This window comes from Artemia franciscana, unplaced genomic scaffold (genome assembly GCF_032884065.1).
Source record: "Artemia franciscana unplaced genomic scaffold, ASM3288406v1 PGA_scaffold_131, whole genome shotgun sequence".
In the NCBI taxonomy this organism is placed as follows: domain Eukaryota; kingdom Metazoa; phylum Arthropoda; class Branchiopoda; order Anostraca; family Artemiidae; genus Artemia; species Artemia franciscana.
Window position 1 is genome coordinate 597,616 of NW_027062626.1, and position 19,546 is coordinate 617,161.

General features: G+C 34.6%; 1 protein-coding gene across 1 annotated transcript in view; it reads right to left on the reverse strand.

The window, feature by feature from the left end:
* Positions 1–19,546, reverse strand: part of LOC136041305 (aldehyde dehydrogenase, mitochondrial-like) — a 41,444-nt gene that overhangs the window by 7,662 nt on the left and 14,236 nt on the right. The window contains exons 3-8 of the mRNA XM_065725928.1: positions 15,220–15,385; positions 14,186–14,376; positions 12,005–12,118; positions 9,390–9,492; positions 4,936–5,120; positions 126–290 (exon numbers count right to left, since the gene is read on the reverse strand). Coding sequence (XP_065582000.1) covers positions 126–290; positions 4,936–5,120; positions 9,390–9,492; positions 12,005–12,118; positions 14,186–14,376; positions 15,220–15,385 — 924 coding nt within the window. The remainder of the gene's footprint in view (positions 1–125; positions 291–4,935; positions 5,121–9,389; positions 9,493–12,004; positions 12,119–14,185; positions 14,377–15,219; positions 15,386–19,546) is intronic.

Here is a 19,546-nt window from a genome sequence, read left to right on the forward strand (position 1 = left end):
TTGGTACATACTCTTGAAACAGTAAGAAACAAAAAGAGGAAAAATAATCCTCTTAAAAAGAGGGAACGGGAGAATAGGCTTTACTCTCTGAATACATTCTAGATATCACAAAAATCAATATTTACCTCTTCTTTGGCAATCTTCATGTCATCTTTAACGTCCGAAAATACAGTGGGCTGAATAAAATAGCCTTTGTCTCCCCACTGTTTACCACCACATTGCAATTTTGCTCCTTCTTTTACACCAGACTCAATGTATCCCAAGACACGTTTAAACTGAGCCTCGTTCACCTTCAAATACACGAGTCTTTAGCATGTAACTGCGCTGTATAAAAAAAAGCAACGATATATATATTAAACCTATCTTTTAAGTAATGTTTTATAGTTATCTGCGAAATTGCTTTTGCTAGCTGATAGTCAAGCTAAACAGATAGTTAGATAGTCATTCTACAGAATGCAAGGAAAGAATAAAGAAAAATAATCAAACATTTAAACGTAGATGAGATTATTGAGCTTAAAATGAAAGGAGATGTTGAAACAATCAGATATTTTTAAAAAGTGATTTACAAAATACGAATTGACGAAAACGTGTAGATAAATGGCCTTCTTTGTTCATTAATTAAATTCTCAAAAATGTATAAAATTTCATAGAAAATAAAAATCAAACTTATAACTCAAAGACCAGAAATTAGTATTTAGGAGATGCCTAACCAGAAAAATTCGAAACTATTAGGAATGAATATATGAAACCATGAACAAAAACTGGTTCATGGAACATAGAAACAGTTTTTTAACTGTGATTTAAAGAAAAGTGACGAAAGTAAATTCGTTTTGACAAAGGAAAACAGTTTCTTTTTCGAAAACTGTTTTAGTTTTAGAGCAATCAAACCGGCCATAAGAAAATGAGTAAAGGAATAAGTTTAAAAAAATAAAAACGAAAAACCTTGTATAACTAACCAAGAAGTTAACAAGTAAAATCAGTTAAATTAGCTAAATCATTTGCTAGCGAAAAATTCATTTCGCCCGCTTTTAATCTCCCCACTCAATTTACTCGAAGTTCAATCCTTGCAAATATATATTTACTTCGTTTGGACCTTCCGCTCTTTCATGCTTGTCTTTATGACGATATAGTTATAAATCATATCGTAATGTCACAAAATCATATCACTAAGTCACAAAATCATATCAAATAAACAAATCATAATGACACGCTATGTCATTATGACGACATAGATCCTTCGCTCAGACGATTCTCGGGCATTTTGGCCTCGCTCACTTACCATTATCTTTCAGTAAAATCTTATGGTTCTCACCGTGTTGTTTTTGCAGCAGTTTTCCCAACTTCGGAGAGCTAACAACCCCTCACTCGGTTTACGGCCTATATTTCGTAAGTAATTCAGCAAGAAATACATTTTCAGTTGTATAAATTAAAAAAATCACAAATACGCCTTAATTCCTCTGACTTTAGCGACAGAAAAATGTCTGATATTAATAAACAAGCTTCAAAATTTTAATGTAGCCTACAGTATAAACTGAGACTGACAACTTTGTTCTTATGGCTCTATTTTGACAGGTCCTGAGGTTTTACACCTTTAGCTTTTTCGGACACATCCAGGATCAAGCATTCTCCTTTTCGCAAGGATAAATACTGTATATAAACACTGCATAATTTACAACCATCAGCCAGGAGGTTCTGGGTGGCCTGATATCCCAGGAGCATAGTTATTTATTTATTTAAGAATTAACGACGCATTTTGACTACTAAGGTCCCTGCGTCGGCCCTGCAGTGCATTCCTGCAGCGTGATTCGATCTCTGGGTCCCGTATTACCAAGCTAAGGTCAAATCCACTGCGCCACCACAGGACTCCCAGGAGCATAGTTATTAGATCTTTTGACTAAATTAAACAGCATTTTATTCAAAATTCCGACCCCTGTTAGGGCGCAGACATCTAAATAGGGTAAGGGTGAGGTGGGGCGGTCCTCTAATCAATTTCGAGCATTCCCCTAAACATGATATGGAAGTTTCAGCTTAATACTCTAAGCCTTTCCTGAGATATTGCAGATACGCCCTTTGACAACCAGCATGCAAATAATATGTTTTGATTCTGTTCAGTATCTCCCTCTAGCTTTCCAATAATAGGCTTAAACTTTAAGTGTTGATTTTACACGTAGTTTGCTTTGACTTTGCTCAAACACCCCCATCAGAAATTTCTGAAAGTAATCGTAAGTAAAAGTTGTAGGTAGTTGCAGTAGTAGTGGTCCTGAAAGTTTCAAGTTAACAGCCTTATCCGTTCCCAATATATTGCGGATACAGGTTTTTGATAACTTGGGTACATATGATGGGTGTTGATTTAGCTCAACACACCCCTCATCATTCCCCGAAACTTCACCCCAATACCCTTAGCTTTTTCAGACACAGCTACAATTAAAGATTTCCGCCTTTTCCAACGATAAATTCTGCATGTAACAATTGGAAAAATAGCGTAATTTCCATTCCTTACCCCAGGGACTGTGGGGGGCATGGTTATCCCTGGAGGCATAACTATTAGAACTTTTAACGACTTTTCACTAGGGATAAAGCCTTTTGACGACAGTTTAATGGGGATAAAGCCTTTTACTAGATAGCAAAAACACTGACAAAATCTCTGGATATTTCTGTCACATACACAGTGACCGTCATCAGCAGAGTTTATCTGCTAATGACGGTCACTGTATATGGAACCGAAATACCCAGAGATCTTGTTATTCTTTTCATTGTTTAATAAAAAGCTTATCCCTATTAAACTGTTATTTTTACGTCATAGCAAGGCAATGTGGTCTTCCAAATACCTAATAAAATGGCTTTTCAAAACTCTGTATCAGTCTTTAAAGAGTGCATCTAAAATGACTACAGGAAAAGGGGACTGGTCCTATCAGAGCCCTCTTCAAAATTCTCCCCAACATGCCTTGAAAGTTTCCATTTTATACTCTTAGTCGTTATATTACTTATTATATTACTTTTGCACCTATCTCTAGTGACAGTATTCTAACTACCCGTTCTATTTATATCTCTTTATCCATGCACATGTGTTTTCTAGCATATAACTAGTCAAGTTCCGGATTTTCTCTGAAATCCACAACCAGCCGTGAAGCAAGTTATCGTGTTTCTTTTATTGAGCTTCTTTATTTCTACCACTATGAGTTATCCGGGAATAGGCAACCTAGTGAGTTTAAGAAGAACCAAAAACTATTTCTTGGAAACATACTTGATCTATTTTGATATTTGACCTCTATATTATACTATTAGTATAGTTAGTCTACTTATGTTATATCTATTATACTAGTATATTATACATTATTATTATACTATAATATTATGCTATTACTTCTATATTATACTATTAGTTTCAAGTTTGTAATCAACAATTTCATAAATCCATTAATAACAACTTTAATTAGAATCAGACACGATTTGGCCAAGCCTAGAGAAATTTAGGCCTAAACATTCGTTTATGGTGCTTTACCCCCTCCCTTCGGAAGGCATTTTATAACGCCTCCATCCATAACGTTTGAACTGAACACTCATCTTAAAATAGTTTCTGTAAAGCATTTAATTCACACAATGAAGTGCACGAATTATTTTGTTTTTATTTCATGGGAGAAGAAATTTCCTTCTTCCGATGTACACCTATGAATCAAGTCCATCTTCCAATATCCCTATAAGATACCCCTATATCACACAGGCAAAACTCATCAAATACTGGATCATTGATTTGGGATGGCTTATTGATTTGTTTTTTTAAGTGTTTTTTTTTCTCTCTCTTCTTATTCTTTGTTTTCCTGTTGTTTTCTTTTTCCCACTTTTTTTGTTTCATTTTTTTTTGTTAATGTTGTTGGTATTGGTGCTCATTAATGTTTATCAGCCACTAAAAACAAGTCTCTAACTTTCTAAAGTGGCTGATATGGTTTTTTTGTAAAAAAAAAAACGTGTAAAAAAAACACTTTTTGTAAAAAGTGTCTCTCTCTCTCTCTACTATCTATACATTTCAGCTTCAAAAAAATAAAACTTGCAGCAGCATTAAGAGAACCAACTATTACAATGTAATTTCTATTAATGGAGTCGGATAAGACACTTCACGTTATTTTTAGGGGGGGGGGGGTCTAAATAATCACAATAACAATTTAAGTCTACCAATGATGTAGCTTATAATAAATTTGATAATTTCTGCCTGAAAATAAAACTTATCCCCTACTTGACATGCTAAATTACGATTATGAAAAGCTAGCACAACCTTATTCGTCATCACAGCAAGTGATTAGTCATTCATAAGTCCTTTAATTAATTAAATAATTATTTAATTTTAAATAAATTAATATATTAAATTATCGACTTTCAGGCTGCATTTAATACTTTGAATGTTTCCTATTTTGTATTAACAAGCCCGTGTTCTCTTATAGCTAGTGTAGCAAGTCTCTACATCCTAAGTAAGTAAGTAGTTAAGACGGCACTAGACCCTTAAAGTCCAAACCGGCGGTGCTGATCTCCGTTTCATGGCCCTTCAGCTGGGAAGTGCAATGGGGGCAACCATCCTGTGCTTTCACACACCCTTCCTGCTTACCTTCCCCAGATTTTTCCAGGTACCCATTTAGAGCTGGGTCGACTCTGGCTGATCTTACAGAGTCACACCACTGACCCCCGTCCCAAACTAAATAACTGGTCACAACTGGGATTGAACCCATGCCGCTTGGACACAGAATTCCCTCGCCAGCACGCCAACCACTCAGCCAGGTAAAGTTTCCATCCCAAGAAAGAATATAAGCTAGTTTAAGGTAACATTTAGAAATCTTTTTCAAATGAATATTTTGAATAAGCTCAGCAGCTTTTTAGAATACAGACGGAGAGAAAAAAAGGAAATGAAAAAGTCAAGTGGACACAGACTAAAAGTGAAAAGCATACTAAAGGGCCATGCTGAGTGTCGTCAGCAAACGGATCACCGACTTTCCTAGCCATTGCGGCAGCTGCAGCTTTCTTCACAAATTCATCATAAATTGCCTCATGGACAAATGTCCTAGAACCAGCGCAACAGCTTTGGCCCATGTTGCCAAAGAGGGCGTTGTGCGTGATGTCCACAGCTTCGTCGACTAGAATGTAGGACACATATTACATAACTTAAATACAATGCACACAAATCCAGTATAAAGTCAAGTAAATCGTAGAGCATATATTAGATCCATTTAGATATGTTAGAAGGAAACACCAAAAATTGAGGCATCGCTCCAAAAGAGGATGACCAATAAAACGTTGGCATTAAACCTTTTTTTTTGTTTTTTTTTTTTTGCTAAAAGCTTAGCTCTTGAGAGCTAAAGGGAGAATGATGAATCTAAATGACAAAATTTAACGAGTCTTACACCAAGTGCTTTAGAACGAAGTCTTAGCGATTTCTTGATGAATGGAGTTGGAGTAACAGAAATGTAAAAAGTAAAAAAACAAAGACCCTTTGGAGCCGGGGTCATGGAAACACATAAAGGCCCAAGTCAAGCCAGATGCTGTAAATAGGCCAAATGGCCATTGTATTTATGGCTAAGGGCAACTTGATAGCTGATTTTATAAAATAAACTGATTTTAAAGCATATATTGATGATTGTGTAGAGTGTTCTTGTAAGCAAAATTAAATAAAAAAAACTAGTTTTTTTAACTGAAAGTAAGGAGCGACATTAAAACTTAAAACGAACAGAAATTACTCGGTATATGAAATGGGTTGTCCCCTCCGCAGTCCCTCGCTCTTTACGCTAAAGTTTGACTCTTTGCCACAATTCTACTTTTTAAAACAATTAAAAACTTTAGCGTAAAGAGCGTGGGACTGCGGAGGGGACAACCCATTTCATATACGGAGTAATTTCTGTTCGTTTTAAGTTTTAATGTCGCTCCTTACTTTCAGTTAAAAAAACTAGTTTTTTTTATTTAATTTCTGAACGTTTTTGAATTAATGCATGTTTGATTTTGGCTCTCCGCACATAAATTATTGAAATGAAATTAGTATATTAATTTTTTTTTGGCTAAATGGCTTTCTCTTAGTTTTGATCAGACGATTTTGAGAAATAAGGGGTGGGGAAGGAGGCCTAGCTGCCCTCCAATTTTTCGGTTACTTAAAAAGGCTACTAGAACTTTTAATATTCAACGAACGTTTTTATTAGTAAAAAATATACGTAACTTAAGAATTAACTTACGTAACAAACTTTTATATTCTTATATTTTTATTATGTGTACGAGGGGGTTTGTACCCTCGTTAATACCTCGCTCTTTACACTAAATCGTAAGTTTTGTCCCAATTCTTTAAGAATGACCCCTGAATCAAAAAGGCCGTAGAATAAATAGTTGAAATCACTAAAAATATTTTAGCATCAAGAGCGAGGTATCTATCTCCTCCTAAATACCTCGCTCTTTATGCTAAAGTATTTTTAGAACCCCTCATATGCGTAATAATCTCTGTTCGTTTTAAATTTCAATGCTATTCCTTACTTTCATTTGAAAAAACGTTTTCATGTTTATTTTTTCATTGTTTTTTTTATAGTAATGCTAGAAAATCCTGCGCCCTTTTCATTAAATTTTTCTTCCCCCGTGACATATTCCTCAAAGGAAAGATCCTCCCACAAAGCCCTCTCCCATCAACCCCTCCCCCCAAACCAAAAAATCCCCATGAAAACGTCTGTACACTTCCCAATAACCATTACTATATGTAAACACTGGTCAAAGTTTGTAACTTGCAGCCCCTCCCTCAGGGATTGTGGGGGAGTAAGTCATTCCCAAAGACATAGTTATTATGGTTTTCGACTATGCTGAACAAAATGGCTATCTTAAAATTTTAATCTGTTGACTTTTGGAAAAAAATGAGCATGGGAGGGGGCCTATTTGCCCTCCAATTTTTTGGTCACTTAAAAAGGGCACTAGAACTTTTCATTTCCGTTAGAATGAGCCCTCTCGCGACATCCTAGGACCACTTGGTCGATAAGATGACCCCTGGGAAAAAAACAAACAAATAAATAAACACGCACCCGTGATTTGTCTTCTGGCAAAAAATACAAAATTCTACACTTTTTAGATAGGAGCTTGAAATTTTTGCTATAGAGTTCTCTGATATACCGAATGCGATAGTGTGATTTTCGTTAAGATTCTGTGACTTTTAATGGATGTTTCCCCCTTTTTTCCAAAATAGGGCAAATTTTCTCAGGCTCGTAACTTTTGATGACAAAGACTAAATTAATTGAAACTTAATATTTAGAATCAGTGTAAAAATTCGAATCTTTTGATGTATCTTTTAGCATCAAAATTCCGTTTTTTAGAGTTTCGTTTACTATTGAGCCGGGTCACCCCTTACTACAGTTCCTTACCACGAACTGTTTGAAAAGAAAATAATTCGGTATTTCGGGGCTTCTGACATTATTACTCCTTTGCGGAAGTTAGGCTCAAAATTGAAAAAAGATTATATTTTTTCTCTGGGCCCCTTCCACCTCTTAGTTCGTTTATTTTCCCGTTAGTTTTCACCTGTTTTCGCTTTATAGTTGTGTTATCTCTTAGCAGTTCTTTCGCTAGTTGAGTTATGGTTGTGGTATATATGTTTTATCGCTCGTATAGTTGTGTTATTTTCAAATTATACTCCATAATAGAGAGGCTCCGAACACCCAGCATTGTATATTAAGCTCTTAATTTTACGTTTTTCTCTAACGTGACCAGATTCGTCCTGCGCCCTTTTCATTGAATTTTTTTCCCCCATGGCATATTTCTCCAAGGAAAGATCCTCCCACATAGCCCCTCCCTCAACCCTACCCCCAAAACCAAAAAAATCCCCCTGAAAACGTCTGTACACTTTCCAATAACCATTATTATATGTAAACACTGGTTGAAGTTTGTAACTTGCAACCCCTCCCCCAGGGGCTGTGGGGGAGCAAGTCATCCCCAAAAACATAGTTATTATGATTTTCGACTATGCTAAACAAAATGGCTATCTCGAAATTTTGATCCGTTGACTTTGGGAAAAAAATGAGCGTGAGAGGGGGCCTAGATGCCCTCCAATTTTTTTGGTCACTTAAAAAGGGCACAAGAACTTTTCATTTCCGTTAGAATGAGCCCTTTTGCGACATTCTAGGACCACTTGGTCGATACGATGACCCCTGGGAAAAAAAAAAAAAAAAAAAAAAAAAAAAAACAAACAAATAAACACGCACCCGTGATTTGTCTTCGGGCAAAAAATGCAAAATTCCACATTTTTGTAGATAGGAGCTTGAAACTTCTACAGTAGGGTTCTCTGATACGCTGAATCTGATGGTGTCATTTTCGTTAAGATCCTACGACTTTTAGGGGGTGTTTCCCCCTATTTTCCTAAATAAGGCAAATTTTCTCAGGCTCGTAACTTTTGATGGCTAAGACTAAACTTGATGAAACTTATATATTTAAAATCAGCATTAAAATGCGATTCTTTTGATGTAGCTATTGATATCAAAATTCAATTTTTTAGAGTTTTGGTTACTATTGAGCCGGATCGCTCCTTACTACAGTTCGTTACCACGAACTGTTTGATTTGGGAAAATAAATTTGGGAAATAGAATTTATGAGCGAAATAATCTAAGAATTTATGAGCTTCTATTACTAAGGTGACGGAACAAGTTCCCGAATACAGGAGTATTCGAGTAATACTACTAAAAAGTGGCAATAATAAACAAGATTAATATTGTAGGCTAATTACAATGAATAAGATTTTTTGTACCACAGTGCTAAAGTACTATTACAGAAACAATTTATTCAATTGCTTATATCACTATTTAAAAATATACATGTAATACTTACAAATACACTATATATAAAATGCACAAAAATTGAAAAATGCTTACTAGAATGACAGAGATGCCTCTATTGCAATCTACAGCAATTCTGGCAATGCAAAACACAAAATTTATAAGATAAACATTAGCTATTGATAGGGTTATAAAAATAATATTTAGAAAAGAATTTGACATACCTATGTCCATTTTACGGAAAGGGAGGAAAAGGGGTCTCTACAAAATTGGAAGTATTACAGATTCGAAGCAGTTATGTTTAAAGTTTCAGGAGTTGGGATCATAGTTGGAGTAAGTATATTGAAAATGTCTGGAGTCGAAGTCGGCATAACTTACAACCTACTCCAAAGCCTTGGATGGATACAAGTTATATCCTTCATTGCTTGAGTCAGGTAAGATTTCATCCGCCTTTAACCTTTCTATAATTGGTCACTAAACTCAGTATTTGAAAAACCATTTTTAACCAAAGACAAGCAACAGCATCTTCAGATATGAACGACGATATGCTACCCAGATAGTATTTGAGGAAAACACAAAAAAAGGAATTAAACAAACAGAAAAATGGATAGAAAAACTCACTGTCCATGTCGGCAAAAACAACAAGTGGTGATTTGCCTCCGAGCTCAAGAGAAACTCTCTTCAGATTTGATTCAGCAGCACATTTCATAATAGATTTTCCAACCTGAAACAAACAGAATTCTGTAAGAACCCTGTAAACCGATCTTTTATCAACTGATTACAGGATCAGTTGTCTCTCCCTTAAACTCTTAATTAAAAATGAAGCAGGGAGGGCTGAGGATCTCACTGAAGAGAGAAATGGTGAGAATAAGAGATCCTACTTATCAAATAACAAATTCTGACACAGTTAGAAGACACAAGCAAAGGCTGCTAACAAATGTTTTACCAATAAAGATATGTTGTTTTTTTCCTCCGCCGCTATTTTCTCGTACCAAGAGATTAAAAAGCGTTTAGCGTATTGAGCTTACTTTAAACATGTAAAAACAGATAACTCTTATCTTTTCAAAAGATCAATTTTTTTTCGGATAACAGCTTATTTCTAAAGCTTACCTTCCTCACTTATTTCTACCCTTTTCCTTTGAATATCACAACTGAGATACAATTAGCCTTAATAGGCGAGATTTACAGACGAGAAATATAGAGAAAAGAAACTCAGAAGCATGAAACAGATATACGTCCTAAATATTTTTTTTTATTGTCTTTTAAGGTCTTAATTTAAATTTACGAAGCGTAAAATCAAAATGGGGAGATTTATACAAATTGAATTTACCAAAAATTCGAAGAAGGGAACTTTAGGAAAGTAAGCAACTACTTTTTAAACTAAATTACGAAAAGCGGATGACTCAACAAGCATTAAAACATAAAAAAAACACAACACCAATGGATCTTACTAGCACTAGGTACGCACAAACGTGAAAAAAGGAACGAAGAAACAAATAGGAAGCAACGAGAAAATGTGTGAAAAAGAATTCGGTAAATAGAGGTAGATAGAAACAAGGATAAAAAAAAGTAATAAATGATATGAATTTAACTGGCAATCCCGTTATATAGGCTACAGCTAAAATTTGAGATATTTTAGGGAATAGCAGTCCTGTAACATAAATAAAACAATGAAAACTAATATTTTGTGGTTGAATACTATTTATTTCAATCCCCTAATCTATAAATTTCATAGTGTTGACAACTCAATTATGTTACTACAACTACGACAGATTCCCACAAACTGAAGAAAACGTCAGCTCTTAATACATGTCCCAAATAGTAATGTTTATACGGTCAGCAGTGCTAACATTATTCAATTTCACTAAGAAGTTTTGAACAATTCTCTTAAAGGAAGAACCATATAAAAAGCAACTACAATTGTATCCCGTACATAGCATTAAAGTAGACCAAGGGTACCAAGTCTAAGCAAGTAGAGTTGAAGCCTATGTGATCGGTAACAGTTTAAAAGATCAATAAACAACATTGAGACATGAATAAGACCTAAGCCCGTTATTTTAATACATTGCTAATTTTTTCTAAAATATATTCTAGAAATAGTTCAAAAATGTATGCAAATATTTCTGCTTATGTCCCGATTTATGTCCAGATTAGTCCCGTGTATAGCATTAAAGTAGACCAAGGGTACCAAGTTTAAGCAACTAGAGTTGAAGCCTATGTGATCGATAACAGTTTAAAAGATCAATAAACAACATTGAGACCTGAATAAGACCTAAGCCCATTATTTTAATACATTGCTAATTTTTTTCTAAAATATATTCTAGAAATAGTTCAAAAATTTACGCAAATATTTCAGCTTATGATTATTAGAAGATTCAGTGCTAAAGTTTAACACTGCAGCTCACTCTACCGCACATTTGCAAGACTTTTAGTTTCTTCAGTCAAAAGTTTCTTCTTCTTAAAATGAACATGTGGAAAACAAATTGGATCTGACTAGATATAGGACGAGCTCTTGGTAAAAGCAGGGAACGAAATCTAAAGAAAGTCCAGAGTTTGGTTCGCTATATGACAAAATCACAGAACAGTTTGCCAGTTGCTGATCAAATGTCTTAGCCCCCTTGAACCATTAATGCTACTACTCACTAATGAGTGTAGTACCAAGCCACCTGAGGTCAACATAGCTCCATTCGCTCCTTTTTCGCCCCAATCTTGTGACCTCTACCCATCTCGTCTAGGGACGACTTGCTTTTCATTTGGCTCTATATGAATGGCCAAAATCCCCGATTTTTGGCAAATTCAGCCTTCCTCCATTAAATATGGTCTAGCCATCTTGACTTTCCTTTCATTATAGTTTGATTGAACTATTTTTTCATAGAGATTATCATTTTAAATTAGGCCAGCCATAAGAGTATTAAAGATTATTCTCAGACGATTCCTTTGGAGAAATCTTCCAGATTTTTTTCGAAGTACCCAGGACTAAACATTATGAATACGGAAAAACACATATTTACTTTCAGTTATGTTAAGATATTGCTATTTTGAAAATATATAAAAGCACTTTATTCGGTATACCTGAAACAAATCGTTTGGTTCAGCTACAACCTGGTTCGGTGTAGTCTTTACTACAATCTGTTAATCAGATACTTGAACACTGAAGCACTCAAAAAGCATCTATACACAAATAATATTTGCCAAAAACTATATAAGAGTAAAACTAAAAACTTAATTTCTCTTACAGCTGTAGATCCTGTAAATGCCACTTTATTTACATCCATATGAGATGCCAAAGAGGCACCTGCAGTTGGCCCAAATCCAGGAACAACGTTGATAACACCGTCTGGAAATCCAGCCTAAAAAGGATTCGAATTAATAAACCACCTTAAGATACAGAGAAGAGGAGGATACTGAAAGTTTTCTTGAATAAATACTGACTTTTTTGGAGGGGGGATACCTTGTTGTTTGGTAATTCAGCCTTATTAGTTGTATTCTTCTTGGACAGATTAAACAAACTTTTGTTCCTTTTAAAACCTTACGACCATCAGCAATTAGCCAGAAGGTGATTTATGATTGAGTTATTTGTGATTTAAGACGGTTATTCGTGACTTGATTGATACTATTTGTGGTGAAGTTAATGTGATAGGTGTTAGTGATTGAGCATCAATGACATTTAAGTCCCTGTATCAAAAAGTGAGTATTTACATTTTTTACGACTTTTTTTTAATAAGTAGTGATTCATTTCTTTTCGACATACACACGAATAATTTAAGTTTACGTTTGTAATTATAGGGGAGTTACATTAATACGATAGTCGTTTTAAGTTATGTAGGTACGGATTACATTGACAAAAACAACGTATCTAAGGCCGTCCGGTGTCATTAATGACTTTTCTGACGTAAAAGCAAAGACCAAAGATATCTTGCTGCTTCAAACTCTGAAACTAGACCTTCCAGACGCCAATTTGACCACGATCGTATAAAAATTATTATAAAAAAGTATATAAAAAAAATAACAGTCCCTAACTAATCCATAAATTTGCTTATATTCTTGACCCTTTAACCTAAGCTCAGATCTATTTGTAATCGTCATCATTTTTAGAAAATAGTACCTGTTACCATATGAAGTTAAGAGCTAGTTAAGCGCTTTGGAGCTAAAATCTCCATTACTGTTAAAATTGAAACTGGTTAGTTTTACCTCTGCAAGGTTGATTAAATGGTACTCCTCGGTGTAGAGGAAACAAAATAGATTCAATAATAAATGCTTAGAGGGAGACTTATGATAAACAGTGACTGTTCTGTCTTCTCTAGAAAAAGGTTATGCCCGTCGCTGCCAGTCAAAATGTAACATCTTACTCTAGTATTACTGACGCTACCGACAGATCACTTTAGCACCAGCGCACAGTGTGAGGCCAGCACAGCTGCAACGCTCACCTTCCACCCTAGCATGTTCAGAGCTTTACTCTTTACTCCCTTCCATGAAGTTCCCTCCTCCCCTTGAGGTCTGTGAATACACTTTTTTGTACTTAGCTTCCACCGTAGGAAAACAACCTGAACACTACTACTCAACGATATCCCCTTTGCTTCCTCAAACTTACTTGTGAAATATATCTATTTTGCCCCTCAAAGATCCTCATCCTGTTTATTGCGTTGAACTTTGTAGGCTTCGACACTTTCATATGAAGAAACCATCATTCAGTTTTCAAATATATGCTTACCTTTCCCAATATGACTAGAATCTATAACAGTCTTAGAATCAATAAAGACTTTAGAATTAATAAGACTTATTTACTTAGTCACTTTCTTCTTCTTAATAGTTTTTACAATCAAATTACTTAAAACCCAACGATAATTTTTTTTAAAATTAAATCTTAAACTTGAGTGCTGTTGACCTCCATAGTGTTTATTCTAAGTAATTTGCTTTGTTCAGCCTTTAATCCTTGAAAATCTCTTCTAACATCCAAGATTACACAACGAATGCAATCTGACTTGTTTTTCTTTGGTTTTACTCTCAGTGCAACCCATGAAAAACTGACAAACTGACATAAAACACCATTAGTAATGGCTGCAAATATTGCGAAACTATAAAATGCGGCAACATTACAAAAATGATTGTCGCTCGCTGTTGCGGAAGTGGGAATATTAAAACAAGAGTGCACACCATACAAAACACAAACACTCAAAAATGACCAAAATGACATATTAACATCACAATGCCCACAATAATAACAGTCCAAAAATAACAGGTATCTCCCCACAATGATGCAGAATATAATTGAATTTTATGCACATCATAGGATATACAGTCAGCAAGGCCTATCACTAATTTTTTTAAGAAACTAAATTTAGATAAATTTAGCATATACCTGGCAGAAAGGCCACAACCGTGACTAGTCAACATAAGAAAAATCAGTTTAAAAATACCTCCTTTGTAAGGGCTGCCATGTATAAAGCCGTCAATGGGGTACTTTCAGCTGGTTTCAGAACAATTGTACAACCTGCAGCTAGTGCTGGACCCCACTTCCAGGCTAGCATCATGATTGGATAATTCCAAGGAATAATTTGTCCAACAACGCCCACTGGTTCTTTCCTTGTCATAGACATATATGGACCATCTGAAATTCACTTAGAATGAATCACGAGACAGTGTATTTAGTAGTGAAAGGGCTTTTGTAGTAACAAAAAAATAGAAAAGAGTTAACAGCCAAACAAGCGAAAAAAATAAATAAAATTGGATCTCAAAAATATTAAAATTTCTCAAATTGAGAATTTATTTATATATTAAGGTTCAAGTTACCTAGGGTACAAAGCACGACTCAAAGAAACAGAAGTCCATACAGCTAAACTGAAATCCATTTTTATTTCAAGACATATTTTAATGCAATCATCTTTGTAGTTACAAGTGCTCTTTTGCTGTAGCCCAAAAATCGCGAGTATATATATACTAGCCCTTTAGAATTCTTTTCCCAATTCTTTTAACATTCTAACAAATCTGAAAGTCATTTCCAGAAAAGCAGTTTTCTACGAGTTTTCATTAATTTTTTCGCTTCCTATATACTGCCTCTCTTAATTCTTATGTATGCACTTAATTTTTAAGTTTTTCTGCCTATAATAAGGTATGCTTTGAAGAGTCTTTTGTTCCGGTATTGGCATTCCATTATATGATTTTACGCAAAAATTGGAATACTAATTTTGTTTCTTCTATTTAAATTTAAAACATAATCGTCAAGACCAGCATTAGATTAACTTAAATTATGCCATAAAAAAAATAAAAAGAGCAGAAACCATATCATAAGGCAAGAAGGAATTACAGTCTGGAAGTCAACAGCAGCAATATTATAAAAGAAAAGTTTGAGCAGGCCTTGGATAGATTAGGTTGGAGGAGGAGCGTGCGTAGCTGTGTTGACCTCAGGCGGCTTGGTGCTGCAGTAAATTATTAGTAGTAGTAGTAGTATTACCAATGGGAATGACCGATCCATGAATTTTGTCAGTCCATCCTGCATAATATCGTAAGCAATCCACTGATGCGTCTATATCCCCATATGAATCTGAAAGGGGTTTCCCATTATTCAGCGTTTCCAATTGAGCCATGTAGTCTTTGTCTCGGACAATTAAATCTGCAAGCTAAAAAGAAAATAAAATAGATAAAGAAGACGACAACCACAGTTGCAGCAGAAAAGAACAAAATATGGCCCATAGTAGCCAAAATATAAAAAAATGTTATATAGAAACTCTGGTGACAAATATTTCCCATGTAACACTATTTTGAAAATACTACCTTTTATATAGATTCAATTGAATTAGTATATATGTAACAAATATTTAAGAATTTCAAAAAACCTAAAACCCTACAGAAAAAAAGTCCAATGGGAATAAAACGTATCCAGATAAAATAGTATTTGTTGAAAACGATTAAAAGAAGGTTTACAGTCCCCAATTTTGAAAATGAATGATTATTACATTTTCGCATCAGTAATACTGTTATGTCTCCTTTTATTCCCCCATAGATGATTGCATCAAACCAGTTGTTTCGGAACGCCAGGAAAGGGTTCATTTGAACAGAAACTTAATACATAGATGCCTCTTTAGGTAACACGATAGCTCAAACTACAGCAAAGCGCCGTTGTCTAACATTTTGTAATGCAGAACATCAATTTTGGTCCAAAAAAGAACAAAAAACAGGAGCATGCAAACTCTGAGAAAGCCAATCAATTTCCCATAATCAATGGTCTCGTAAATGGAGGTATACAAATTTCCATATTGAAAACAGAAGACCATCCCATCTTAGCAAAGACGGCACAACTGTTATAGCCTCAGTGGATTAAGACGAGTTCTATAGGAGACATTATCCAGAATTAGCCAGTAATATCATAGAAAGTGGCAGAAATTTTTTAAAGGAAGGGATTATATCACAGGAGGATTACTTCTGACAATATTCCTAAAACGAGACATTGTCCCAAAACAGGGATAAACTACAGAAACTGGATAATTTATTTACAGACATATTATCAAGTGATAAATTTTGTTTCTACAAAATCAATTCAACCAAGTTATTTTTATAGCTTATCTTCAGACTAATTACCCTTATTTCTGACTATTCGTCGAATAAGCACGGCAACCTGAATTGCTGCTCATATCTTGCTCTTGACAAGGTTCAAATTTGAAAAAAGCAATGTTTTTTTTGTAATCTATATGTATAAAAATTAGCGCAATATGATACACGGAGAAAATAAAAAGCATGAGCTATTTTTTTCTCAATAAAGCAACTGGAAACTGATAGATTTTTATCAGGTTCTTCAAAACATCAAAGTGACTGGCATCCCATTGTTTTTGGTCATGTAGATCAACACTTTTCTGCAGTTTTTGTTTGTTTTTTAATGCTTAAAACGAACAATAGACTACAAGACTTCATATCTACGGATCTATCACGAAGTTACCACAGAACATACTTGACTTCGATCCTTAAATTCCTAAGGAGAGTCTCAACTTTGCTGTACTGCTACAAGTACTACTAACTTTATATGTGTAGCTTTAGCGCTATTAAATATGTCAAAAAACTTGTTTGTTTTTGCAACTGAAAGTAAGGAGCAACATTGAAACTTACAGGGGAGTCTTTCCCTTTCTCAGCCCTTGCTCTTTACGTTAAAGTTGATTTTTGTCACAGTTCTTTAAGAAAGAATGCTCAAGCACAAGGACTGTTGAATCTGAATGAGAAGCATTTTCAAAGAACTTAATGACTTCATTGTAAAGAGCGATGTTGAGGAAGGGGCAGCCCCCTCATACATAGAATATTTTCCGTTTGTTTCAAGTTCTAAAGTTGGTTCTTGCTTTCAGTTAAAAAAAAACTTGTTTTTATATAGTTTCTAGTCAATTCCTAAATCTTGCCAGGGAATCTTCTTCCCCTTCCATCCGTGTAAAATACCCCCCAGAAACTTTCATTCACGCAGAACACCCCCTCCCCCTAAAAGAAAAAATATTTCCCAATAACAAATACTATATGTAAGCAATAGATAAATTTCGTAGCTTAAAGCCCTTTCTCCAGGGACTATTGGGGGTCACTTTCATCCCCAAAAGCATAGTTATTGAATCTTTCAACTATGCTGAATCAAATAGAAATCTCAAAATGTTGATCGTATGTTTTTTTGAAAAAATAGTGGTGGGAAGAGGGCTAGTTGCCCTCCAATCGTTATTACCACTAAAACTATTGATTTCCATTAGAATGAGCCCTTTCCCAATCTTCTAGAACCATTGGTTTAATATGGTCACTGGACCATTCCCTTTATGATCTAGGACTATTGGTATTAAGTGATTCCTAGAACAAAAAGAAATTAAAATGAAGAACCAAGTCAAACCTAACAAACAGGATCAGAGCTACTACCCTCTAAGCCTTCTGAAGGCTATATTTGCGCTTTACTGAAATCAAAATGTATTTTTAATATTCTCTCTTTTAGAAATTGAAATTTCAAAATGTAAGATCGCTATTATTCCGAGAAGCCACAACCATTACATAGTAAACAATAAGTTTATTTTCAATAGTTCTTTCAAGCCACCTTTATCATTTTGCTGTGCTCTGACAAATAAAAAACAAATGATACTTCAGTAATATAGAGGGTTAAGAGGGGGGACTTTGCTCCTATTTTTAAACCTTGATTGGCCTTGTGGCATTATTTTGTTGTTGTGTTATCGGTGACGGCGTTCTGAAAAATAAAAAACAGACTGCTCGAAATACAAACAATTTGGAGTAAGCCACAAATGACACGATAGCCTGTAAAAAGTTTTCAGAGGGTAGTAGCTCTACTTCTGTTTGTGGTAACTTTAGTTCGTTTTAAGGTTGAGTCGGTTATTCATTTTAATTTCTATTCGTCTTAGGATTTATTTATTCATGTGCAGCAGTATCTGTATCTCTTTGTTTGAATTGATCATTTATTTCGTTTTTATGCGTTTTGTGTTTGATGTGAAATTTATTAAAAATCAATTGAAAATACTGGTAATTTTTGGTCTTCTACAGGGCTGAAGCAACCCTGATCCCTATCCTATAGACACCTTTCAATACGCACAGTATCTTAATTCAACATTTTGTTAAAGGAATCTCTACGTTATTATGTTGGTGCAATTGTCTTTTCTTGAAATCAATGCCAATATCATATCAATCAAGGTCATTTTGTAAAGAATTCTGCTGTGTTGTCTTAAAAAAAAGATTTGACGAATTAACATGTCTGGAATTGTTGCTCCTTTTTTTGTCTTAATTGATGTTCCCTTAATTGTCAAATTTTAATGGAAGTGCTAGCATAGCCTGAGAAGAAGTCAAAATTTGCATGCTAAGAATTGATAAAATCACATCTTCCTTCCAAAATGCATTATTCTCGTAAAGGTCTTGTTAGTCCGAACCACTTATCCTGAAAGTTTCACGCGTATTGGAAAAAAAATTCTTGATCCGTTCTAGTGGTTCACAAATCAATAGAACCAATTTTTTCAAAATATTTCTGTATCGTCATAGGTTAGTATGACCCAGTATACACGCCTAGTAAATTCCAAGCTGATTAGATAAAACATACTTGAGCCTACTTTAGGAATCACAAATTGACAGGACATTTTTTTTTTTTTAACAGAGAAAAACTAAATAAAAAGTCTTTATTGTTTTTGTGAATATTTTTATTGTCTTGTCTTTGAAGTTCTCTTGTCTTTAACTATTCATATCTACATAAGTCTTTGCTGATCTGAGGAAATGAAATGTCGGCCTACTTTCAGGGGTCATACATAGGTACAGGGCTTGTAGATAGAGACAAGAAAACCTCAAAGACAATAAAACATTCACAAGAACAATAAAGACTTTTTTTTCAAACAGAGAAAAACTAAATAAAAAGTCTTTCAGTCTTCAAGATATTTTTGTATTCATTCAGGTCCACCAGGCCAGTCTATATGTCCTGAAGTTACAGGTCTATTGAAAACAAGCAAAATTTTGGAAATAGTTGCCCTCAAATTACTTCAAATACTTAAAAAGCGAACTAAAACTTTCAGTTTCCAATCAAATGAGCCTTACATCCCTGTCAAAGTTTCTACAAGCAACCCTTCACAATAAACAGCCTAGGAAATAATAATAGTAATACATTGCGGGCATATGGCTTTACTATTGGCAAAATTAGGGCATCAACCTAATTGAATAGCTCAGTTTTGACAATCTAAAAAAACACTTATGTGACATTTTTTAAACTGACTGTAAATTTTAAAAATGCATAAGAAAGAGAAGGTAAGGACAATGCCAACCCTCTCCCTCAAGATGCATTC